Source organism: Eublepharis macularius, chromosome 4 (genome assembly GCF_028583425.1).
Source record: "Eublepharis macularius isolate TG4126 chromosome 4, MPM_Emac_v1.0, whole genome shotgun sequence".
Classification (NCBI taxonomy): Eukaryota; Metazoa; Chordata; class Lepidosauria; order Squamata; family Eublepharidae; genus Eublepharis; species Eublepharis macularius.
The window spans coordinates 181,457,648-181,484,238 of record NC_072793.1 but is presented as its reverse complement, the minus strand read 5'-3'; the positions used below and the strand labels follow the sequence as shown (position 1 = coordinate 181,484,238).

Below are 26,591 nucleotides of genomic sequence, written 5' to 3'. Positions count from 1 at the left end.
TTTACCAAAGTTCCAAAGAGTTTATTGTCTATAGCCATTGGCCGTCACAATTTACCAAACATCAACTAATAGTTAAATCCATTATCACAGTTTGTAGCGGTTAATTAAAATGAATTAAAACAGTACAGTATGCCAAACAATCCCAGGGATCACGAAACAGCCTCATTCAGTACCACCTTAGATCTTATCTTTTTGGCTGCGAGTGCGAAATGAGAGACTCTATAGGACACATGATTATCAATATCAGATAACAAAAACACAATCTTCTCTATTTCAGAATATGTTTGTGACTGATAGGATTCTGGACAAGAATTTAGCTCTGGGTACCCTATATAATGGACAATATATACGCAATATAATGCCAAACTGATTCAGAACTGGCCATCCGGCAACCCTCGTGTGAACACTTAGTGTGCTGAAGGAGATACACCTTCAGTCAAGCTGCGGTTGAAATAATCTTTTTGCCGATTGCAAGAGATGTCCTTTCATTTTTTGCTTGTGACAAATTGCTTTGGGAATTGAAATTTGGAACATAGAACAACATGAAGGAATTGACTTGTTTCAGGCGGTGAAGATGGGAAGAAATTAGCCCGCAAGGAAGTTTTAGATTAGAACAAACTAAGGGGACTGTTTATGGTGTGGGGTTGTAAAACTACACATACTATGGGGAGACTGAACATGAGGTGCCTTAAGGGAGGAGAGAGAAAAATATGCACGTTTTGCTCACCAGGGGTAGTATGTAAGTTTGTTTGATGTTAAGAGAAAGGATGGAGGGGAGAATAAGGAGGGAATTAGAAAGATAGATGATCCTAGTCAAGGAAAGCTACTATCAAACACTTCATGAAACAAAGAAGGCAAAATTAGATGATGGTGGGATGGCTATTCCCCAGTGTGCTTATTGAGTTGTACAGTACGGTTGCTCCTATCATTGAAGCTCTTCCCACATTCCAAGCATTTATATGGGTTCTTCCCTGTGTGAACTTTTTGGTGTCTAGTTAGGCGGCTATTGAAAGAGAAGCTCTTCCCACACTCCAAGCATTTATATGACTTCCCTCCTGTGTGAACATTTTGATGGCTAGTCAGGTAGGTATTCGGAGAGAAGCGCTGCCCACACTCCAAGCATTTTTATGGCTTCTCCCCCGTGTGAATCTTTTCATGTCTAGTTAGGCGGTAAGATTCAGAGAAGCTCTTCCCACACTCCAAGCATTTATATGGCTTCTCCTCCATGTGAATGTTTTGATGGCGAGTAAGGGAGCCTTTCTGAGAAAAGCTCTTCCCACACTCCAAGCATTTATATGGCTTCTCCCCCGTGTGAACCTTTTCATGTCTAGTTAGGTGGTAAGATTCAGAGAAGCTCTTCCCACACTCCAAGCATTTATATGGCTTCTCTCTCGTGTGAACCTTTTCATGTCTAGTTAGGATGTAAGATTCAAAGAAGCGCTGCCCACACTTCAAGCATTTATATGGTTTCTCCCCTGTGTGAATCCTGTGGTGTTTAGTGAGGTCACCATTGTGAGAGTAGCTCTTCCCACACTCCAAGCATTTATATGGCTTCTCCTCCATGTGAATGTTTTGATGGCTAGTAAGGGAGCCTTTCTGAGAAAAGCTCTTCCCACACTCCAAGCATTTAAATGGCTTCTCCCTCGTGTGAACCTTCTGATGGACAGTTAGGGAGCTTTTCTGAGAGAAACACTTCCCACATTCCAAGCATTTATATGGCTTCTCCCCTGTGTGAACCCTTTGATGGCTAGTTAGATTGCTATTTTGAGAGAAGTTCTTCCCACACTCCAAGCATTTATATGGCTTCACCCCTGTGTGAACCTTTTGGTGTCTAGTTAGGAGGTTATTGAAAGAGAAGCTCTTCCCACACTTCAAGCATTTATATGGCTTCTTCCCCGTGTGAACCTTTTGGTGTCTAGTTAGGAGGTTATTGAAAGAGAAGCTCTTCCCACACTCCAAGCATTTATATGGCTTCTTCCCCGTGTGAACCTTTTCATGTCTAGTTAGAGTACCTTTCTGTGAGAACCTCTTCCCACACTCCAAGCATTTATATGGCTTCTCCCCTGTGGGAAGCTTTTGATGGCTAGTTAGGGTACCTTTCTGAGAGAACCTCTTCCCACACTCCAAGCATTTATATGGCTTCTCCCCCGTGTGAACCTTTTCATGTCTAGTTAGGTGGTAAGATTCAGAGAAGCTCTCCCCACACTCCAAGCATTTATATGGCTTCTCTCCTATGTGAACCTTTTGATGGCTAGTTAGGTGGTTATTCTGAGAGAAGCTCTTTCCACACTCCAAGCATTTATATGGCTTCTCCCCTGTGTGAAGCTTTTGATGTCTAGGTAGGTTACATTTATAAGAGAAGCTCTTCCCACATTCTAAGCATTTATATGGCTTTTCCCCTGTGTGAATCTTCTGATGGACAGTTAGGAGACTACTGAAAGAGAATCTCTTCCCACACTCCAAACATTTATATGGCTTCTCGCCCATGTTCATCTTCTGATGTTTAGCCAACTTGCTATTCTGAAAAAAGGTCTTTCCACACTCCGAGCGTTTATATCTTTTCCAGAATGTTGAAATGTTTTGACATATTTCAAGTCTGAGTTCACATCTCAATGATTTGGCTTTCCAGTGACCCTTATGCCTTCTCTTTCTCTTCTGCATTTCATTGTTGCCTGGGTCCTCAGGTGTCTTCCTGCTCTGATGGGCAAGCAGTTTCTTTCTCTGCTTCTGCTTTGCTTCCTTTTGGCTTCTCTGCTCCTTCTTTGGTACCACGTGATCCCCCCGTTTTGCTTCTCTCTCCAGATCTTCATTTCGTTCCACAACTGCCCTTCCTCGTTCCTTCTCACTTGCCATCTCCCTCACATCTGCAACTGCAAGAGAGAGACAGAAATCAAGTTTTTAAAAGCCAGGAAAATGAGTATCGTACTTTTTACACTGAGAACGGGGGGCCTGAAATAATTACAGGAATATGTAATCACTAGCAACAAAGCCCATTGTGGGGAAAAATACAACGGGATCTGGAAATGGGAGGGCAGATAGGCAGGCGTTCCTTCCTCCTCCATCACTGATCTTGGCTGGTGAAGGAAGGGGGGGGGTTCCTGCTTCACGCATGATCTTGTTCACGTGAAGGGGGGGGGTCCTACCTGCTCCATGTCTGTTACAGGTCAGGAAAAGGGGGCAGGCATTGCCACCTGCTCAGCTTCTGATCCCACCTGGGTGAAGTGGAAATGGGCATTACTTCCCGTGCCACTCCTGATCTCGGTCACGTGAGAGGGTGGTGGGCTTTGCTACTTGCTCCCCACCTGATACAGGCCGGGTAAAGGGGGGTGGGCATTGCCACTTGGTCTGCTCCTGACTGCATGCGGGTGAAGGGGAAACAGGCATTGCCTCCTGCTCCACGCCTGATTACAGATGGGTGAAGGGGGTGGGTTTGGCCACCAGTTCAGTGCTTTATTTTGGTAGGTTGAAGGGAGTGAGCATTGCAACCTGCTCTGCTCCTTCTCCTGGCCGGGTGAAAAGAAAAGCATTGCCTCCTGGTCTGCACCTGAACCCAGCCAGGTGAAGGTGTGGGGAGGGCATTACCCCCTGCTTCACTCCTGATCCCAGCTGGGTTACAGCAGCAGGCATTGCCACCTGCTCTGCTCCTGATCCCAGCTGGCAGAAGTGGGGGTGGGCATTGCCATCTGGTCCGCTCCTAATACCAGCTATGTTAAGGTGGGGGGTGGGCATGGCCACCTCCTCCACTCCTAATACCAGCTGGCTTAAGGCGGTGGTGTGCATGGCTGTCTCCACAGTGACTTATTCTGATAGACTGAAGGAGGTGGGCATTGCCACTTGCTCCGTGCCTTATCCTGGCTGGGAGAAGGGAAGAAGGGCATTGCCTCCTTCTCTGCGCCTGATCCCAGCCAGGTGAAAGCATGGGGTGGGCACTGCCAGCTGCTCCACTCCTGATCCCAATGCTAACACAACTGGGGCACCCAGGATACAAAAGAAATTTGCTGACACATTTTCCACCTGTAGGACACCTAATGTGGTGTATATTATCCAATGTGGATGCCCTTTAGTGTACATAGGCAGCACCACAAGACCTTTGAAAATCAGAGTGCAGGAACACATTTCGCGCATCAGAAATGCAGTAACAGAGGCACCACTTGTAGCCCATTTTTTGGAACATCAGCAAGGGGCTAGAGATATCAAAGTATCTGTCCTGTACTCTTTCGAATCGAAACCCCAACAGGGTTGTTCACATAAATTATTACAGTTGGAAACAGAATGTATTTATGAATTTAACTGCCTGCTCCCCTATGGGTTGAATCATGAAATGGAATTTTCTTGTTTTTTGTAAAATCAATTTGTATTCTGTAAATAACTTGCTCCTTTTAAGTGCCTTTTTGTCATTTGTATATGGTCCGGATATATTATTTCCTGATAAGATGGTGTACTTAAATATTGGATAACTTACAAATGACAGACTTTGTAATTAGCTTGTAGCTGCATTCGCTATGATTTATTTGTGGCTACTGTCCCTTTAATTGGCTGGATACACAGGAGTTCACTGTCCCTTTAATTGGCTGGTTATATAAGAGTTTAGTGTTTGGTGAGTCACACGGCATTGCTCCGTCGGATCTTACCAACTGGGTGTTATGATTAAGGCTTGTGAGAGACCAGTGACTATATGGATAGGACACGGTGGTGTTGTTACATTCATATTAATAATTTCCAACCATTACATATTTGTATTGTATCTTTATTATAGTTTGTTCAATCATGCTTGTGAAGAAGCTTGTTGTGTGAAACGGGAATTGAAAATCAGCTGGCGTAAGACCTGTAGGCTGTTGTTGAAGATTGATTACAGCTCCTTTTCCATCTGGAAAATGGTCTACTCTCTGAGAAGGACGTATGGAAAACAGTGTTTCTCTCAGCAGTCAGCGTGTTTATAATTTGAATGACTTGTTCTTGTTCATTGACTGAATTGACTGAATATGTATTGTGGTTTATGACCTTGTAGATTTTGTATGATTCACATGTTGCACTTTGCACTTTAAAATTTCTAAAAATTTCTAAAAGCCTGAAATATACATATAAGTGTTTAGATAATTATACTGCTTCCTTGTGGTAGTTGGTGTTTTTTCCACTCCTGATTCCAACTGGGTGATGGCTGGGGTGGGCACTGCCACCGGATCTGCTCTTGATTCCAGAAAGGTGAAGGGGGCAGGCACTACCATCTGCTCTGCTCCTGATCCAATCTAGGTGAGGGGGGGCAGGCATTTTCACTTGCTCCACTTCTAATACCACCTGGGTTATGGTCGGGGTGGGCACTGCCACCTGCTCCACTATATATGCGTGTTCCCTTTAAGACACCTGTTAATGATTAGTCTGAGATTGCTGATATAGGTGTTTTTGGTTCCCTCAGCCACACACGCATAAGAGATTTTCAAGGCTATGCTTTGGGCATGTAGGATTTAAACACATTGGAAATTTCCCTTTCTGCTGTAAAGGTATGTGTTTGTGGTTTGGGTCATGAAATATTTCTATGTAGACCAAAGAGGCTGAATAATAAAAAATTTTATTGTAGCATTCCACACGCTCCTGAGGAAGGATTCCGATATCTGCCACAGATAGCCGGCCCCAGATTGAGCGTGGGTTGGAGCTTTGCTCCACGGCTGGGCTTCACCGTTCACCTGCCAAGGGGAGCCCTGGAAAGAATTGTTATAACTATTCCAAAAAGACTGTGGGAACTGTGTGTGTCTACTGCAACTTGCCCTGTATGATTATGTAAAAGATTATTGTATTGTTGATGTGTGTGCCTGAAAATTGCATCAAGAGATTGTTATTTATTTATTTGAATACAATGATGAAATTTTGTAGCCTTTGCAGTCTGAATACAGTTTTGTAATTTTGTAAATTAGTATTGTATTCCCTGTGGATTTTTTCCTCTTCTATTTGTTGCTCCCTCTGAATACCAGCTGGGTGGGGGCACTGCCACCTGCTCTGCGCCAGATCTCAGCTGGCTGAAGGGGAGTGGGTGTTGACACCTGCTCTGCTCCTAATACCAACTGGGTTATGGCAGGGGATGCGAATTGCCACCATCTCCACTTCTAATATCAGCTGGGTTAAGGTGGGGGTGGGCATTGCCACCTGCTCCGCTCCTAATACCAGCTGGATTAAGGTGGGGGTGGGCATTGCCACCTGCTCCACTCCTAATACCAGCAAGGTTAACGCGGGGGGTGGCCATTGCTGGTGGGGTGGGCATTGTCAACTGCTCCACTCCTGATCCCAGATGGCTGAAGGGGCAGTGTGCATTGCCACCTGCTCTGCTCCTAATACCCTAACTGGGAGAAGCAAAAACCCACGAGAGTGCCGGCAACTTCCGGTTTGGGATCCATGGAGGTCTAACGCAGCTCTAAGTGCTGAGCTGACCGGGCTGCCGTTTCAACGGCCGGCGGGGCAAAAAGACCCCCGCGGCCAACTGTTCTCAGGCGGAGAACTGGCATAGAACGCTTAAGTACCTCAGGGTGAGTTGATCTCGGGCAAGGGGGGGTCCTGTGCAACTGACTCTCTCCCGACCCTTGAGGTTCCACCCTAAGACAGGTCAGCTAAAATCTCTGCAGCAGTCCTGGAGCCAATGCGGCTGGCATAAGACCTACATGCCCAAGCTTCAACAGGGACAGGAAGAACTGATGGGAATTTGAGATTGAAACAGTGATTACAACCCGTGAAAAATGCTGGAGAAGGTAAAGATCACTATCTCTTGAAACGGGACAGATTACTTAAAGCAACGAAGCATTAAAGTAGACTTTTAAACTGCAACAGATTGATTATAAGTAGGGGAGGATCCGGCAAGAACTAAATTAGAAAAAGGACTAAGTTAAACGGAGTTATTAAAGAAATTGGACTATTGTTTTACATACCTGTGGTTACAAGGAGGTATCAGGCTGTGAGAAAGTTTTACCATCGCGAGAACTGCTGTGGGAAGTCGGGAAACAGGAAGTACGTAACAGTGATAGAGTTGCTGGAGAGAAGCGGCCCTTGCCGGAGGACAGGAAGAAGGGAATCGCCATCTTTGAAAGGGGAAGAGCTGCGGCTTCAGCGGAAGAGGAAGTAGGCCATATTGGATTACAAAAATCATAGAGGAACCATAGAGAAAAGACGCCCGACATTTTGGACTCTTTAAATGACTTTTTTGCAAAAAAAGACCGGGACATTTAAATTAAAAGGACACTAAGCCAAACGCCACGGAGTTAAGGAAGCAAGCAGACTCGTGGGAGCGAGGCAAAGCAAGCCCCACGATGTCGAAAAAAGAGTGGCAAACGGCGATAGAGAACTTGGACAAAAAGCTTTCAGAAGCGATTAAGGAGCTTAAGGATATGAAATCTGAGCTGGTGAAAGAGGTCAAAGAGACAGTAAAGAATGAACTGGCAGAAGTGAAGAAGGGTATGGAAACAATACAAAATGACCTGCAGGGGACACAGCAAAGAGTTAAGGTAGTGGAAAATGCGGTGGAGAACCTAGCAGACACGCAACGAACAGAGATGAGGGTGATGAGGGGAAGAATGGCGGTTGCGGAGAGTAAACACATGGAGAAGCAGCTGAGGTTTCGCGGTTTGCCGGAAGTGGAAGGAAAGACAGCCCAAGAACAGATCGTTGAGGTGTTAGCTGAATACCTGGGGAAGGAGGAGGAGGAAACTGTGGCTATCCTAGATGTGGTATACCATATAAATTCAAGATTTGCAACCCAGAGGAAACTACCAAGAGATGTGATTGTGCAATTTACGACCAGAAATATAAGGGAAATGATTGTGACTAAACAGTTTCAAGATCCATTGGAGGTTGATGGCAAGACGGTTATTATCATGAAGGAACTACCCAGATCGGTGTTGCTAGATCGGAAAAAATATAAAGCTCTAATTCAGATTCTGAAGGACATGAAAATAAGGTACAGATGGGAACTACCGGAAGGAGTGTCCTTTGAATTTGGAGGAGTGAAAAAGCGCATCAGATCTGAACTAGAAATGGAACAGTTTATAAGGGACAATGAAAAGGACTTACCAGCAACAAGATTATGAATATGGAGTGCAAAGTTTTATCTTGGAATGTAAATGGACTTAATTCACCGAATAAGAGAAAAAGTATTTTCCACTGGCTATTAAAACAAAAATGTGATATTGTGTGTTTGCAAGAGACTCATATTAGAAAGCAGGATGTAAAATATCTTAAATTGAATAAACTGGGCAATGACTTTGTAGTGGCCTCAAAAAAGAAAAAAAAGGGGAGTGGCATTGTATATAAAAGAGGAGCTACAGCCAAAATTAGTGGTGAGGGATCAGGAAGCCAGATTTTTAGCACTGGAATGTATATGGAATTTAAAGAGAGTGTTGGTGATTGGAATTTATGCACCTAATGGAGCAAAAAAAAGCTTCTTTGAGGATTTGAGGAAGCAATTAGATGAACTTTCTTATGACCAGATAATTCTTGCAGGAGACTTCAATGGAGTTACAAATTTGGAACTGGATAAAAAATCAGCAACTGCACAAAAGAAAAGAGGATTATTACCAAAGACTTTTTTTGTATTAACGCAACAGGAAACTTTGGAAGATGTATGGAGAAGACAGAATCCCAAAGGCAGACAATATACGTTTTTCTCCGCGAGACATTCTACGCTATCAAGAATTGATATGATCTGGGCCTCAAAAGACTTAGCGCTTTGGACTAAGGATGTGGAAATAATGCCTATGGTAGGCTCAGATCATAATCCAATTATGTGGAAGTTGGGGAAAAGGAGTAAAAGGAGAGGATGGAGAATAAATGAGGACTTGCTGCAAGAGGGAGAAAATATGGAGACGTTGAGAAGGGAAACTAAGTTTTTCATACAATACAACATGAATAGAGAAGTACCAACCAATAAGGTATGAGATACTTATAAGGCAGTAATCAGAGGCATTTTAATGGACTTAAACGGAAGAGCCAGGAAAAAAAGAGAGGAGAAGAGACAGGAGATTATGGAGAAAATAAAAGCCAAAGAAATACAGCTAAAGAAAAGACCAGGGAAAAAGAAAATATACCAGGACATCAAAATCCTTCAATAGCAGTTGACAGCAATGAATAATAAAGAACTGGAATGGAATCTTAAGAGAATGAATCAAAAGTCGTTTGAAGGTGCAAATAAACCTGGGAAATATCTGGCGTGGCAATTGAAGAAAAGAAAGGAGAAGAAGACAATAAATAAAATATGTGAGGATAATAAAGTATACCTGGAACAGACGGCTATTAGCAGAGCCTTTTATAAATTTTATGCTAAACTGTACAACAAAAAAGACGTGAACAAAGACTCAATAGCGACATACTTGGGGAAAATGAAGCTCCCAGTAATTTCGGAAGGATGGAGAGATAAATTGAATAGTGAAGTAACGGAGGAAGAGATAAGGACGGCAATACAGTCAACAAATTTGGGAAAGGCGCCAGGACCTGATGGACTTACAGCTAAATTTTATAAGGTAATGGTAAATGAACTGGTGCCATTCCTGAAAGAAGTGATCAATGGTGTTTTGAAGGATCAACGGATTCCAGATACTTGGAGTGAAGCCAATATATCATTGATCCCCAAAGAAGGACAGGATCTGACTAATGTTAAAAATTATAGACCTATTTCGTTGCTTAATAATGACTATAAAATCTTTGCGAAGATATTGGCGGAAAGAGTAAAGGGATGGCTTTCTGAAGTTATTGAGGAGGAACAAGCTGGTTTTTTACCAAACAGACAAATTAAAGACAATTTAAGGACAGTTATAAATGCTATTGAATACTATGACAAGCGTTGTGATAAGGAGGTTGGTTTCTTCTTTGTGGATGCTGAAAAAGCGTTTGACAATTTGAACTGGGACTTTATGTTTGCCACCATGGAAAAGCTACAAATGGGAGAAAGATTCATAAGAGCAGTGAAAGAAATTTACAGAGACCAGAGTGCAGCAATTGTGGTGAATGATGAGGTGACCAAGAAATTGATTATAGGTAAAGGTCCAAGACAAGGTTGCCCGTTGTCTCCACTGTTGTTTATTTTGGTCTTGGAAATATTGATGATACAGATTCGAGAAGATAATGCAATCCGTGGAATAAAAATAAAGGACTTTTCCTATAAGGTCAGAGCATTTGCGGATGACATAATGCTAATTGTGGAAGATCCAACTGAGAATATGCCAAAGGTAATAGAGAAAATTAAGGAATTTGGAGATTTGGCAGGGTTTTACGTAAACAAAAAGAAGTCAAATATATTATGTAAAAATATGACTAAACAAAAACAACAGTTATTAACGGAAATAACAGATTGTGAAGTAACAAGTAAGGTGAAATACCTGGGAACTGAACTGACTGCAAAGACTATAGACCTATTCAAAAACAACTATGAGAAATTGTGGACTCAGATAGAGCAAGATTTGATTAAATGGAATAGATTGAATTTATCATGGTTGGGAAGGATTGCAGTAGTCAAGATGAACGTGTTGCCAAGAGTGATGTTTCTGTTACAGACAATACCAATTATTCGGGACTCTAAGCAGTTTGAAAAATGGCAGAGAAAAATATCAGATTTTGTTTGGGCAGGCAAGAAGCCTCGAGTGAAAATGAAAGTATTACAGGATGCAAAAGAAAGAGGCGGAATGCAACTGCCCAATCTGAGACTTTACTATGATGAAATTTGTTTGGTGTGGTTGAAAGATTGGATGACGCTGAAAAACCGCAAATTACTGGCCTTAGAGGGATATAAAAAAATATTTGGATGGCATGCATATTTGTGGTATGATAAAGTAAAAGCAGACTCTATGTTTTTACACCATTATATTCAGAGAAACCTCTTCACAATTTGGAAGAAGTACAGAGATTACCTACAGGAAGGAATTCCCTCCTGGGTGGTTCCTTACGAAGTAATAGATTCGAGAACTGTCGATAATCAACAACAGCGTTTAACGTACAAGGAGATAACACGAATAGAATTTTCTAAACTAAGAATAAAGACGCAAGATGAGCTGTCTCCAAGTTACGATTGGTTTCAATATAGACAGATTAGAGATCTTTATAACTCGGACTGTGCGAAGGGAGGGATAAGAATGGAGAATTCGGAATTAGAGGAGGTAATTCTACAAGAGGATAAAAAGGAAATCTCTAAGGCTTATAAAGTGTTGTTAAAATGGTACACTGAAGATGAGACAGTTAAAGTGCAAATGGTGAAGTGGGCTATAAACTTTAATAAAGAAATAACAATGGAGGCGTGGGAATACTTGTGTAAAAATACGTTGAAGATCACGACATGTACTAATATCAAAGAGAATGTCTATAAAATGATATATCGTTGGTATCTGACACCAAAGAAAATTGCGCTAGGGAATTTGAACACGTCTAATAAATGCTGGAAATGTAAAACGCATGAAGGATCTTTGTATCACATGTGGTGGACTTGTGAGGTAGCTAGGCAGTACTGGGGGGAAATAATAAGAGTGATAAGTGAGATTTTACAATTTCAAATAAATAAGAACCCAGAACTCCTGCTACTGAACTTGGGAATGGAGGGTATTCCAGCACAATACAGGACATTGTTATTTTACATGACAGCAGCGGCCAGACTTTTGTATGCGCAAAAGTGGAAAGTGCAAGAAGTGCCAACTATCGAGGACTGGATTTATAAATTGCTGTACATGGCGGAAATGGACAAAATGACAAGGAAACTGAGAGACCTGGATCCAGGACAGTTTAACACGGATTGGGAGAAGCTGAAACAATATTTGCTGAAAAAATGGGAAGTGGGAGGAGAACTGTGGCAGTTTGAAAATTACTGAAATACAATAAAAGGAGGTGACTTTACCGGGGACTGGAGAGCTAAATGAGAATTTCTAAGCAATTATTCTAGTTGATTATTATATTTAGTATTAAGTAATAGAGGTGATATTACAGGAATTATAAGGATGGAAACTAACTAATTTCATTTCTGACAGATAACTGTATAATGGAGAAATTATATAATTAAAATAGAATGAATGTAAGTAAGGTGGAAAGAAATATATAGTATCATATAGAAGATAAGTTAAATTGATTGACTTATACTGAAGGTATATTGTGTTTACAGCAGTATTTAGAAATGTGCAGATTATGGGTCAAATTGATTGATCATTTTTGGTAGACAGCTGTATAATGGAGAAACTATATAATTAAAATAGTATGAAGATAAGATATGTAGAAGGAAGTAAAGAGTAACATATAGAGTATAAGTTAAATTGATTGACTTATATTGAATGTATACAATGTTTATAGAAGTATTTGGAGCTAGGTAGAATGAGGGACAAATTGTCCCATAAGGAAGACGAGATTAGAAGGAGTAAAACAGAGTACAGAGTATTAAAATTAGACAAATGATTATTATTATTAAAGAATACATGCCAGAAATGTAATATTTAGTTGATATAGATAAGCTTAGAAGAGAGTGAAAGTATATGTATAATAGATAAAATAAGTTTGAAACGAGTAGGGGAAAAACGGACAAGGGGTTGGAAAACTGTTGGAAGTCAACAAAAGGGTGGGGAAGGGAGGGGTTAGAACAGGAATATTGAAAAGAAATTGATTGTATTGATTATACTGATTTCTAATCCAATAAAAAAATTTTTTAAAAAAAACCACGAGAGTGCCAAAATCATTAAACAGATCATTAAACAGCATGGGCACTTAGTTGCCCATTTACCGGGTTGTCATGATCCACCCAAGGTAGGTTATAGACGCATGTATAGCCTTCGTGATAAACTGGTACATTCAGACATGCAGCCACAGAACCAGGAGAGAGAACTCCCCAGAGGTCATCACAACTGCGGCCACTGCAGTGTTTGCAGGTTGGCAATCACAGGTAACATGGTGATACTTAAGCAATCCAATGAACATCTTCAGTTGAGTAAGTTTTCCACCTGCAGCACTCCAGGCGTGGTATGTCTTATAGAATGCCCGTGTGGTAAAATATACATTGGTAGTACCACCCATGCATTGAGTATTAGGACAAAGGAACATCAATCCAAAATTAGACAGAGGGTCGTTTGTAAGAGTGTTTTGTTAGCACATGCTTACAAACGGTATTCAGACCCACCAGAAAAATACAACAGATGCTACATTCAGCAAAAGACAGTAGAGACCCCCTTACCTCTGCAGGAGCATACCGTATACCCTGCAGCTGTTGTCAGACCATTGTCTGAAATACACTTACTCAATTATATAGTAGGACTAGCAACAAAGCTGGTTGTGGGAAATGAGCCTGCTGCCCATCTGATCCTCCACGTTCAGCTTGCCTCATTCTCCAGGGTAGGGGGACATGGCATTGCCACCTGCTCCACTCCTGATCCAGGGTGGGTGAAGGGACAGGCACTGCCAACTGCTCTGCACCTGAACATAGCTGGGTGAAACTGGGGGTGGGCATTGCCATCTGCTCCATTCCTGATTCTGGCTGGGTGAAGGGGGGGGGGCAGCATTACCTCCTAATCTGCACCTGATCATGGCTGGGAGAAGGGGGGCAAGCCTTGCCACCTGCTCCTCTCCTGATCCTGGCTGGGTGAAGTGGCAGTGGGCATTTTCTCCTGCTCTGTGACTGATCCCAAATGGGTGACGTGGGGCAGGCATTTTCACCTGCTCCACACCTGTTTGCAGACATGAAAAGGGAAGGTGGGCATTGCCTCTTGCTCCGCACCTGATCCCAGGCAGCTAAATGCAGGGGTAAGCATTGTTACCTGCTCCAAGCCTGATCCTGGCCAGGTGAGGGGTGGCAGGCATTGCCTCCTGCTCCATGCCTGATTTTGAGCCTGATCCCAGCTGGGTGAAGGAGGGTGGACATTGTGACCTTCTCCACACCTGATCCCAGCTGGGTGTAGGGGGGAGAGGTCATTGCCTCCTCCCCTGTGCCTGATCCTGCCTTTACTCGGCAGGGATCAGGAACAGAGGAAGTGGCAATGAATGCCCCCCACCCTCACCCAGCCTGGATCAGTCACAGAGGAGGAGGCAGTGCCCACCTGCCCACCCTCCCCTTTCTAGATCGCATAATATTTTTTCCCCACAACCGGTTTTGTCACTAGTTTTTTAAAAAAAAATAAATGCCCTCTTTGGCTGTTTCTAGGCAATCACAGTATTGCCAGCCTTCCAGAGTTGGCTTCTCTCAACAAGAGGCTGGGGTGTTTGTGGCTACAACAGGCCCACCCTTTAACACACACTGACTGGCAAGGCAGGAATACAGTTGCCATCTCCTGCCCAGAAGATTGGCTCACGCGTCATCAATCGACATTTTGGTCCTCTTAGATATGACTGATCAAACCTTCTCCAGTTTTGTCGTCTCCAGAGACGGGCTTTGAATTATTGTGATGGGCAAAAAGTACCATCTGGCCCAAAGGATGAGTTTTAGCCTATAAAACAGGATGTATATCTATGAATCCTATGCAAACCCTCGGACTACGTGTCTGAGCTCCCCCCACCTTGCTATGAAGCGCAGGCCGCCTCAATGCTGCTTTCCTAAGGATGTCCTCCCCTCCAAGACTAGTAAATGTAACCCTTGAATTGCTTTCCCACCTCTACTCTGTTTTCTGGTTAGCCCTGTGTGTATGCTGTATGTATTTTCTGTCTGCTTGAATTCCTAACGCTTCTTAATAAAAACTATTCCTGTTGAATATCTGCCTGCTCATTAAAGAGTTCTCTAGAGAAACAATCCTAGTATATGTCAGGATCTGTCATGCTATGAGTGCTTAACCTGAGTTACATCATGTTAAAATGAGTAGTTGTTAGTCTTTCTCTCCCTCCATGTCTAAGCTGTGCCATGACCGCACTTTCCATGGGAGAGGAAGCTGTGTCTTATCTGCTTTCTTCAGGGTCGACCTTGGCGAGCCCCGCTTCCCCACAGAAGAGCGCTCAGCAGTGTGAACTCTGGGGGGAGGCTGGGAACGGAGAGTTTGATGTGTAGCAACTTTCACTTTGTACCTCATTCCTAACAAAGCTTGTGTTCAGCCAGGGCCATCTGGGTCCTGGAATGTGGACATCTGGGCTTGAATGCTGTCTTTCAAATAAACCTTTTGAAATCAAGAGACCTTGGCTTCTTGCAGAAGGGAGGAAGGCAGACTCTGGCTAACTGGGATGCCGCAGTCTGACAGTATACACGGGTGAAAGCAGATCACATATTTGGGTATAAGCATAGTCTCCTTGAGTGCTGAGGGAATTAGTTACAACGAGAGGCAGCGGGAGGAGGGTAACTGCAGGATCTTCTCCAATGTATACCAGGATCATTCCTCTAATGAACATTTTAATGAACAGGCAGCTGTCCAATAGGAGTGGTTTTTTATTAAAGTGAGTAATAAAGAGCAATTTCACAGAATACACATAGCGCACACACACACAGAACTAACTAGAAAACAGTGAATGAATGGGAAAGTACTTCCAGGGACGGCTAAATTTACCCATCTAGAAGGGGACATCTGTAGGTAAGAAGCAGAGAGGCAACCTGCAGGTTGTGGCAAGGGCGGGGCCTCAGACACGTAGCCTGAGGGTGTGTGTCGGATCTAAGAGCACCAAACCTGCTGGAAAGCAGTCACTTTTATACAGTAAAACCCATCATTTGAGCAGGAGGAGCCTTTTGAAGGAAGGAAGGCTGTCTCCAGAGGTGAGGCAATAAAACCAGAGAAGATTTGATCAGGCACATCTACGAGGACCCAAAGGTCAATTGATCACCAGCGCTTGTGGGATAAGAAGAGCCCTCGCATTCCTGCGTGCCTACGATTAGGGAGGAGGTGAGGGAGAAGGTCAGATGGACTGAGATCAGACACTCTGGGAAGATCTCTACTTTGATCTGAAAACCTACGCATCTCCAGGGGGTAGCTAAAATAATAAAAACAACATTTGACTTCTAAACCACCCTTCAGGACAACTTAATACCCACGCAGAGTGGTTTACAAAGTTTGTCATTTCTATGCTCACAACAATCACCCTGTGAGGTGGGTGGGCCTGAAAAAGCTTGGAAGAGCTGGGACTGACCCATGGTCACCCAGCTGGTTTCAAGCGGTGGAGTGCAGAATCAAACCCGGTTCTCCAGATTAGAGTCCTGTCGCTCTTAACCACTACACCAAACTAGCTAGCCTTTCCCAAGGTCCCACAGTTCAGTACTTTTTCAGCTCCTGGCAAGGAGTTGGCAACTGTATTCCTGACTTGCCAGGCTGTGTGTGTTTACAACAAAAGGGAACAGGGGCCAGAGTTGGCTACTAACAAGAGGAGGTAGCGGAGTCCTTTCCAGCTCTATTTTGTCCTTTCCACCGCTGGGCTGCTACATCATAACTGTGCCTGGGGAAAGTAAGGAGGGAAAACTGACCACAGGTGGGCAGATACAGGTAGCTTTGCAGGTGGGTGAGAAAGAAAAGTTGGAAATAAGGGGGTTGCCAAGAGGAAGGAAAGAGGAAATAGGGGTAAAGAAGGGGATATAGTGGAAAACAAAGTATTCCCCCCCCCCCAAAGAAATCATTGCATGTTCAACCCTGTGCAAATGGACCCAGCCCTAGCCACTGGGCCTGTGCAACTGAACCTCAGTTGTTCCAGAAAGGGTGCAAAGGAGATGGAAGCAGAGAAAGCTGGAGATGAAGATTGGGACAGATAAAGCTAGGCTGGCCAATGGGTGGTAAGGAGGGAAGTAATCAGGAAAAGGAGGAAGGGTATGGAGGCTTTCAGGGAAGGGAAAGAGGAAGTAGGAGGCGAGAACAAAATGAGATGCCCACCCAATTCCTTGTAGTTGCCCATCTGTAAACACTACACTAGTCATCAAAATTGTAATGCTACAAAGAAGGAACCACCTTTGCTTGAAAAAAAGGTATGATGGTAAGAAAAGAGTCTACAAGAAACTCAGGGAACTCTTTCCCACCCACCTAGAGAACAGTTGCTAAATCTTACTATATAATGGAGTAAGTGTATTCAAGACGACTCACTTCCTACCCTGGTGCACCACAAGAGGGCCCTGCCATGGCGGGAAGCCCAGGCTGGGATCAGGATGGGAGCTGGTGGCAATGCCAGCCCCTTGCCTTCACCCAGTTGGGAACAGGAACAGAACAGGTGGCAATGCCCACCCCACTTCAGCCAGCTGGGATCATGAGCGGTGACATTGCCCACCTCCTGCCTTAACCAAGATGGTATTAGGACCCACTCCCCTTCACCCAGCTGGGATAAGGCTTGGAGCAGGAGGTAATGCCTGTCTCCATTTCACCCAGCCATAATCAGACACGCAGGAGGCAATGCCAGTTTCCCCTTCACTCGGCTGGGATCAGGAATGGAGCAGGTGGCAATGCCTGGCCCCATTTATCCTGGCTTGTATTTGGTGTGGAGCAGGTAGCAAAGCTTGTCTGGGTCAGGCAGAGCTCACCCAAAAATAAAGAGAGGGGCCTCAAAATTGGCCTCTTGCTTCAGGATGGAGATGGGACTTGCTATGCTCCAAACGAAGGTAATTGGGCCACTGAGGTCCAGCTAATTTCCAGCACCTCCCCCCACCCTGAATTTCCAGCAGAAGCTACAGTTGACAATGGCAGGCATAACCCATCAATAAATAAAGGTAAGGGTCTCAAAAATGACACACACACACACCCGTTGGCAGCCCAGAGAAAGAAAACGGAACACTATCCCCTCCTTTGGTAAACAAAGGTTTAAGAATGTTCCTGAGCTAACAAAGGCAGTGAAGTTCAGTGGTTAGAGGACCTCTCCAGAATCTAGGAGGTCCACAAACGATTCTCCATTTGCCACTAAAAGTGGACGGTTGACCTTGGGTCAGGCAGGCATATTCCGCCTAACCTACCTCACAGGGGTTATATAAATCTTTAGTTTTGCCTACAGTTTGCCAGGAAAAGATGATCTCTGAGGTTTTTGCTTCATCCAGTATTCATGGGACTCTTTTGTCAGGAGGCAGAGCTGGGGCTGCCAACTCCATTTTGGGAAATTCCTGGAGATTTGGGGGTGGAGCCTAGAGAGGGTGGGGCATAAGGCCATAAGAGTCCTCCCTCTAAAGCAGCCATTTTCTCCAGGGGAAGTGGTCTGTTTACTATGGAGATAACTGCTAGTTTAGGGAAATCTCCAGCCCCCTCCTGGAGGATGGCAACCTCGGTCAGAACTGCTCACTCAGTATTCAAAATACTGTTAAATGTCTCAAATGAGCATACCCCGACCAAAATAATATGGCAGTCACTGAGGCTACTGGAGCCGGCAAGCAAAGCGAGAGGTGAGACGGCGCCCCTCTATAATAGTGGGAAAAAGAATAAATGGGGAGAGGGTTCCTGGAGATGGCCTGTGAGAAGGAAGCTCAGACACGGAGACTCGAAAATAAGACGAAGGGGATTCAACTGCCCCTTCCCGGAGCTCTCAGAGCCAGGGCAGGGCAGCGATTAGAACGTCTAAGTATTACCTCAGAGACCTGCTTTGTATCCCCGGGACGCTTCCATGGATGCTCCCTGGGTGACCTCGGACCAGTCACCATCTCTCAGCCCAACGTACCTCTCAGAGGAGACGTGAAGATAAAATGGAGAAGAGAACCACGTCAGCTGCTTTGGGTCCCCAGTGGGGAGGCACAGGGGGCAGAAGCGAAGTACATCCCGCATGGAAGGGACAGTTGCTCGGCTTTGGCAAGCAGCACTCAAAAGAAAACACAGGAGCACAGCCAGATATGTCCCTATGGTAGCCATGTCAGTCTGGACCAGCATCATCATCACTACCTTCGATTTATATCCAGGATGACTGAACACCCACTCAGAGCGGTTTACAAAGCATGTTATTATTATCCCCACCCTGTGGGGTGGGTGAGGCTGAGAGAGCTCTGAAAGAGCTGTGACTGGCCCAAGGCCACCCATCTGGCTTCAAGTGGAGCCGTGGGGAATCCAACCCGGTTCTCCAGATTAGAGTCCTGCACTCTTAACCGCTACACCAAACTGGCTCATCTGGTATTATGTTCTGAGGTTTCCAATGTATTTGGGTGTGTTTCATCAATCTGCAGTCGAAATACTGTGAATATGGGGCTGGCCCAAGGTTGGCTTGGCACCCCCTGCTCTCAGCTGGACAAGGGACAGGAGAAACGTTACAAGGGGAAGCAGTTCTGACTCAAATGATGAATGTATCAAATGTCTTCTTCCCCAGGGGTGGGAGTTCCAACCTTTCCTCTGTGGCCAATGAACGTTGAGTCCTGAAATCAAAGAGGGCCAAAGGAGGATGCAGCTCCCTCCCCTCCCTTCTATTCTGTAGTTGGGATAAAAGAGAAAGGCTCCTTACCCAGAGACACCAGGGTTTCGTAGTTTTCCTGCATCACTTCCCAGTAGAGTTTTCTTTGGTCCGGATCCAGGAGAGCCCATTCCTCCTCCGAGAAGAACACGGCCACCTCCTCAAAGGACATCTGGGAGCTCTGAAAGAGGAAAATGTTGCCCACTTGATCATCGATTCCCATTCCCGAATGTTCAAGAAAGAAAGCAGAATCCCACCAGCCAGCCCTTTGAGCCAATGAATACCAGACATCAAACAGGTGGCAAGAAAAATGGCATTATCCTGTTCTTCAGCCTCTGACATGTAAGATACTGAAAGCCTCCAAGAAATACAACCACAGGACGTTGCCCAGAACTGGGCTTCTGTTGATTGAATCCGATTAAATATTTAAAAAACTGAACTGATTGTGCAACTATCTACTGAACTTTCTTGCACATTTTGTCCCAGAAATACATGGGAAATGTATTTGCACAGTTTCTACTTGATGTATTTCTGTTTGTACAGGTTTACTGTGTTACTTAAAAGCTTGCATCCAATTCTGTAAACATAAACTAGCCTAATTAAGGTCATTATATCTTTTCTTTAATTCCCACCCACTCAACACACCCATGGCCTGACCCCAGCCGTGATTTTTGGGACTCGGCAGGTGAGAGATCCAGGGCACCGACAGCTACGCACAAACCTGCTGCAGAAATCTGAGACCTTTTGTGCATTATGGAATGTTTGACAACTGAGCAACAAGGAAGCCACAGAATCATTTGGACGGATTTTGGTTCTCAAATGAAAGAAAGAGTTTAAAGGAAAGATAAATATATTGAAGAAAAATTACTAACTTGGGGGAGGGGTCCATTTATAACAAGAAATTGAAGACTAGGCAAGTTAAAATTGGCCACCCATTTCAGGATCCCTGTGGGAGCTGCACGGCCAAAAACAAGGGAATGGAATCCCCCTGGCCCAGGTTCTCCCCAAAACGTCCCTCTGCTATTTTGCAGCGGTCCCTAAAAGCCAGGAAGGCGGATGTAGGGGGGGAAAGACAGAGTAGAAAATATCCCTTCCTTTCCAAAACAAACCTTCAAACCAGGTGCCAATTCAAAGGTCTTCTGGAGAGTAATGCTCACTGGTACCATATTCCAAAGGAAGGCATAAAATGGACTGAGAATTCTCTACCACCAAATCTGGCCAAACACCTCTTTTGGTTCAGCTTGTGCACCATGCAGGTCCAGAGAGCCCCTTAAAATTGTTCAAGTGCCGGGAACCACAGGGACTGGGAGAACAGGCAAGGAGACCCTTGGATCAGACCAGGGGCCCCTCCAGCGCTTAAGAATAGGATGCACCCTGGCTGGCAGCCGGGAACACGGTGAAGAGTGCGAAAACACGCACCTTCCCCACGCAGATGCCACCCAGGCCATTTTCTCTTTAACGTTAATTCTAGCAAATATTGCTAAGAACCATCACCACGCCCTGTGATCTGCCATTCCAATCCAAGAATAAGCAAGCAATCTAGGCCCAGAGACATTTATGGAAAATCATGTTGTTATCATGTTGTTGCTACTGAACTTGGGAATGGAGAACATTCCAGTGCAGCACAGAACATTGTTATTTTATATGACAGCTGCAGCAAGATTATTGTATGCGCAGAAATGGAAAGTGCAAGAAATACCTACTGTAGAGGATTGGATTTACAAATTGCTGTACATGGCAGAAATGGACAAAATGACAAGAAAACTTAAAGACCAAGACCCAGAACAATTTATGGCAGACTGGGCGAAAATGAAACAATATTTGGAGAAAAAATGGGATGTGAAAGGAGAACTGTGGCAGTTTGCGAACTTTTAAACTATGATACTATAAACAGAAGAGAGAAGTGACTTTACCAATAGAAGAAATGTGTGTTTATATTAATCTAAACTAGGATTATAGTTAACTATAGGAGGGGTAGAATATATAACTGATACTTAGAAGTGGGATTGATATACTAGAAAAAGTAATATAGCATACACATAGTAAGAGAAGAGGAAATTATTTAGAGTAATAAATGTTATTAAGTTAGAATATTAACCTAACTATTATTAAGTTTGAATTATGGTTAAGTATAAGATATGAGAAGTATGCTGTTAATTATGGGAAGAAGTATTAGTAAAATTAATTTGATAAGTATGTTATTAATTTTGGGAAGAAATATCAGTAAAACTAATATAGTATGTATAGATTATAGAGTAATTAGGGCTTAGAGCAAGGACTGCTATGTAGGGATGCTTGATTGTTTAATATAGGATATGTTAAGTAATAAAGGGGGCAGAGGGTTGGAAAGCTGTTGGAAGACAAGAAGGAGGGGGGGAAAGGGTGGGGGTTAGGTTAGATTCAATCAGATAGGGTTTAATTGAAATATTGTTTGAAATTATGCTCACCAATAAAAAAAAATTTAAAAAAAGAAAATCATGTTGTTATTTTCAACATTTTTTGTACTGAAATGCATTCCAATGAAGGCTATGCAAGAAAACTGGCAGTCACTGCTCTCATTATCTCCAAGGGGCCTTTAAGCCTCTCCCATTATTTCCAACAGGCAATCCGGACATTCCTTATAGTGCATCCCATGCCTGGAATGCTTCCTTTCCAAAGCAATTTCCTCATTGCTTCCCCAGCCTCGAGGGTGCCTCATTTACTGACCTGCATCACCCCCGCCCCCCGCTTCCCTCCTAGAACTGCAGCCAGGGATCAGCCCCCACAGCCCCTCTTCCTCCTTCATCCCGTTCACACGTGTTTTCCCTGCCCTCGCCCCAGATCCGTGCATGCCGCCCTGAGCTCACCCCCCCTGCAGACGCGCAGAAGCCGAAGTCTCCCTCCTCCCGGAGAGCCCGGGAGATAAGCGAGCAGCCCTCGACCTCCATTCCGCACAAAGCTCCTCCTCCTCCGCCCCCTCGACGCCGGAGAAAGGCGGGCTGGCCTCTCTGTGCGCGCGGGGCCTTCTGGGCGTTGTAGTTCCTGCGCAGGCGGAGCCCAAATGAGACAAAGAAGCCCAAGGGGGTGGGAAGGGGAGGTTTCCCGGCTCGCTGGGCGGGACGTCTGCATTGTGGAGGGTCTTCTGTGCCCTGCTCAGAATTGGGCTTGGGAAATGATGTGAATGTCTGTCTGTACACTGACCTTAAATAATCTTTAAAACAGCAACGCCGCTTTACTGATTTGACTGCATCGGTGTTATTTCTAGTAATGTACTTTATTCATTTTAATTTTACCCTGTTAGATCCCCTGAAGAAGCATACTGAGAAACACTGTTTGGATCATCCACCTGTGGGAGCTGTCAGGACCCCCCCCCCGCCCCCCGCCAGACATAGATCGGGCAGTACAGTAGATTTAAAGGGTGGCATTGCAATCAGCCATGGATTGAAAAGGTTCCTTTGGCCCCGGAGAGAGTTGATGGGTCCCCACAGTGCCTAGCTGTGGCCTGGCTGGAGGGGCCTCTTGTGCTGCCCCATCAGCTCCAGTGGGGTTTGGGGATGGAGAACTTCCCCCGGACCCAGGCCCGTTTCATCTGGCCCGGTCTGGCTTCCCTCCAAGGTCTTACAATTGCCCTCCCTCGCTCTCCTTCCCACTTTTATTCTGCAGACTGAGGCCATCGGCTGACTGGCATTCTTGCCTGGTCCAGATGGCTTTGGGTGCAGCTTCCCTCAGGTGGGTGGGGGGCAGTCCATGTTTATGGGGCCCTGAGCACGAGACTATCAGAGGGACTCCCTGAGACAGCACCTTGGGAGAGGATGGGTAGGTGAGCAAAGGGGGGGGGGGGCTGTGGAGGGTAGAAGTCTTGCTGTATAGAAGGGGACAGAACAGGGCAGCCACTCTTGATACAGCAAGACGAATAGGTGTGGTCTGGCTTACAGCCTTCAACGGATAAGGAAGACTATCAACAAAAATAACTAAAGGTGGTCTGTTCCAGCATCAGGCTGAGCAAGGGTACAAACAAAAGGTGAAAACACGCACTCCTCTAAGCTCTGTAGTTAGCCTGAATGATATTTAACTAGAATAGGCTAGCTAGATTTAAGTTCAGTGGCACCTTAAAGATTTTCAGGATATAGAATCATAGAGTTGGAAGGGGCCATACAGACCATCTAGTCCAACCCCCTGCCCAGTGCAGGATCAGCCTAAAGCATCTCTGACAAGTATTCATCCAGAATCCAATCCAGACAAGTATTCATATAAACTTTTGAGACTCTCGAAATACCCATTGCTACTTGGTTAAGAGAGAGTCCCTCATCCTTTGTGGCTTGTGTACCAAAAAGCCCAAGAAATAAGGGCTAAGCAGGCGTCTTCCAACTGTACAGACTTTACAATCTCCCCTCCTTTGAGAGTCTGTCCCCCTCTGGGGTCTGTCCTGATTTGTATGCTTGAAGAGGAAAAGGAAAGCAAGGGGCTCCCCTTCCCACTTAAGGTACAAACAGAACAAACAGGGAAGGTAGCAACACAGTTTAAAAAGTATACTACTCAATCAGAAATGTAATAAATTGGCAATCAAAATATATACAATCTATAAATCAACAATTATGATGCATATGAAAAAATGGGGACCCCATACAGTTTAACATAAAGGCAATTTATATAAGTTTGATGAAGGCAATTTATATACAGTATAACACAAATAAGTTGGTTTGTTTAAAGTAATATGTAATAACGACAATTTCTAATCAGTTTGATAAAGGCAATTTATATACAGTATAACACAAATGAGTTGGTTTGTTTAAAGTAATGTGTAATAACAATTTCTAATCACAAGGGTTTCTGGAGAATGTTTTAATGTGAAAAATTGTTTTCAAATTTGCCCCTCCAGCCAGGCCACAGCTGGGCATTGTGGGGACCCATCAACTCTCTCCGGGGCCAAAGGAAGCTTTTCAATCCATGGCTGATTGCAATGCCACCCTTTAAATCTACTGTACTGCCCGATCTATGTCTGGCGGGGGGGGGGGGGGGTCCTGACAGCTCCCACAGGTGGATGATCCAAACAGTGTTTCTCAGTATGCTTCTTCAGGGGATCTAACAGGGTAAAACCAAAATGAATAAAGTACATTACTAGAAATAACACCGATGCAGTCAAATCAGTAAAGCGGCGTTGCTGTTTTAAAGATTATTTAAGGTCAGCGTACAGACAGGCGTTCCCATCCTTTCCCGCGCCCAATTCCGAGCAGGGCACAGAAGACCCTCCACAATGCAGACGTCCCGCCCAGCGAGCCGGGAAACCTCCCCTTCCCACCCCCTTGGGCTTCTTTGTCTCATTTGGGCTCCGCCTGCGCAGGAACTACAATGCCCAGAAGGCCCCGCGCGCACAGAGAGGCCAGCCCGCCTTTCTCCGGCGTCGAGGGGGCGGAGAAGGAGGTGCTTCGGGGGGAAATGGAGGTCGAGGGCGGCTCGCTTATCTCCCGGGCTCTCCGGGAGGAGGGAGACTTCGGCTTCTGCGCGTCTGCAGGGGAGGTGAGCTTAGGGCGGCGTGCACGGATCTAGGGCAAGGAGAGGGAAGACACGTGTGAACGGGATGGAGGACGAAGAGGGGCTGGGGGAGGGGTGATGCAGGTCAGTAAATGAGGCACCCTCGAGGCTGGGGAAGCAACGAGGAAACTGCTTTGGAAAGGAAGCATTCCAGGCATGGGATGCACTATAAGGGATGTCCGGATTGCCCGTTGGAAATAATGGGAGAAGCTTAAAGGCCCGTTGGAGATAATGGGAGCAGTGACTGCCAGTTTTCTTGCATAGCCTTCATTGGAATGCATTTCAGTATATTAATCTATACATACTATATTAGTTTTACTGATATTTCTTCCCAAAATTAATAACATACTTATCAAATTAATTTTACTAATACTTCTTCCCATAATTAACAGCATACTTCTCATATACATAACCATAATTCAAACTTAATAATAGTTAGGTTAATATTCTAACTTAATAACATTTATTACTCTAAATAATTTCCTCTTCCCTTATTATGTGTATGCTATATTACTTTTTCTAGTATAACAATCCCATTTCTAAGTATCAGTTATATATTCTACCCCTCCTATAGTTAACTATAATCCTAGTTTAGATTAATATAAACACAGATTTCTTCTATTGGTAAAGTCACTTCTCTCTTCTGTTTATAGTATCATAGTTTAAAAGTTCGCAAACTGCCACAGTTCTCCTTTCACATCCCATTTTTTCTCCAAATATTGTTTCATTTTCGCCCAGTCTGCCATAAATTGTTCTGGGTCTTGGTCTTTAAGTTTTCTTGTCATTTTGTCCATTTCTGCCATGTACAGCAATTTGTAAATCCAATCCTCTACAGTAGGTACTTCTTGCACTTTCCATTTCTGCGCATACAATAATCTTGCTGCAGCTGTCATATAAAATAACAATGTTCTGTGCTGCACTGGAACGTTCTCCATTCCCAAGTTCAGTAGCAACAACATAACAACATGATTCTCCATAAATGTCTCTGGGCCTAGATTGCTTGCTTATTCTTGGATTGGAATGGCAGATCACAGGGCGTGGTGATGGTTCTTAGCAATATTTGCTAGAATTAACGTTAAAGAGAAAATGGCCTGGGTGGCATCTGCGTGGGGAAGGTGCGTGTTTTCGCACTCTTCACCGTGTTCCCGGCTGCCAGCCAGGGTGCATCCTATTCTTAAGCGCTGCAGGGGCCCCTGGTCTGATCCAAGGGTCTCCTTGCCTGTTCTCCCAGTCCCTGTGGTTCCCGGCACTTGAACAATTTTAAGGGGCTCTCTGGACCTGCATGGTGCACAAGCTGAACCAAAAGAGGTGTTTGGCCAGATTTGGTGGTAGAGAATTCTCAGTCCATTTTATGCCTTCCTTTGGAATATGGTTACCAGTGAGCATTACTCTCCAGAAGACCTTTGAATTGGCACCTGGTTTAAAGGTTTGTTTTGGAAAGGAAGGGATATTTTCTTCTCTGTCTTTCCCCCCCTACATCCGCCTTCCTGGCTTTTAGGGACCACTGCAAAATAGCAGAGGGACGTTTTGGGGAGAACCTGGGCCAGGGGGATTCCATTCCCTTGTTTTTGGCCGTGCAGCTCCCACAGGGATCCTGAAATGGGTGGCCAATTTTAACTTGCCTAGTCTTCAATTTCTTGTTATAAATGGACCCCCCCCCAGTAATTTTTCTTCAATATATCTTTCCTTTAAACTCTTTCTTTCATTTGAGAGCCAAAATCCGTCCAAATGATTCTGTGGCTTCCTTGTTGCTCATTTGTCAAACATTCCATAATGCACAAAAGGTCTCAGATTTCTGCAGCAGGTTTGTGCGTAGCTGTCGGTGCCCTGGATCTCTCACCTGCCGA

At 44.5% G+C, this 26,591-nt stretch overlaps 1 protein-coding gene across 1 annotated transcript; it reads right to left on the bottom strand.

Moving 5' to 3' along the window:
• On the bottom strand, positions 1-22,175 carry LOC129326984 (gastrula zinc finger protein XlCGF57.1-like). Its single transcript, XM_054975337.1, has 3 exons — positions 22,080-22,175; positions 19,285-19,414; positions 1-2,870 (listed from the first exon to the last, which is right to left on the bottom strand). The coding sequence occupies exons 1-3, from the start codon at positions 22,158-22,160 to the stop codon at positions 1,126-1,128; spliced, it is 1,956 nt and encodes a 651-aa protein (XP_054831312.1). The 5' UTR covers positions 22,161-22,175; the 3' UTR covers positions 1-1,125.
• Between the last annotated feature and the right edge of the window lie 4,416 nt (positions 22,176-26,591).

Bases quoted from the DNA above. Each gene is read 5' to 3' on its own strand.
- LOC129326984 (XM_054975337.1), bottom strand. From the start codon at position 22,160: ATGGAGGTCGAGGGCTGCTCGCTTATCTCCCGGGCTCTCCGGGAGGAG. The intron at 19,415-22,079 runs GTGAGCTCAGGG...TTCCTCTTTCAG, and splicing joins TCTGCGCGTCTGCAGGGGGG to AGCTCCCAGATGTCCTTTGA. The intron at 2,871-19,284 runs GTAAGGAGCCTT...TCTCTCTTGCAG, and splicing joins CGAAACCCTGGTGTCTCTGG to TTGCAGATGTGAGGGAGATG.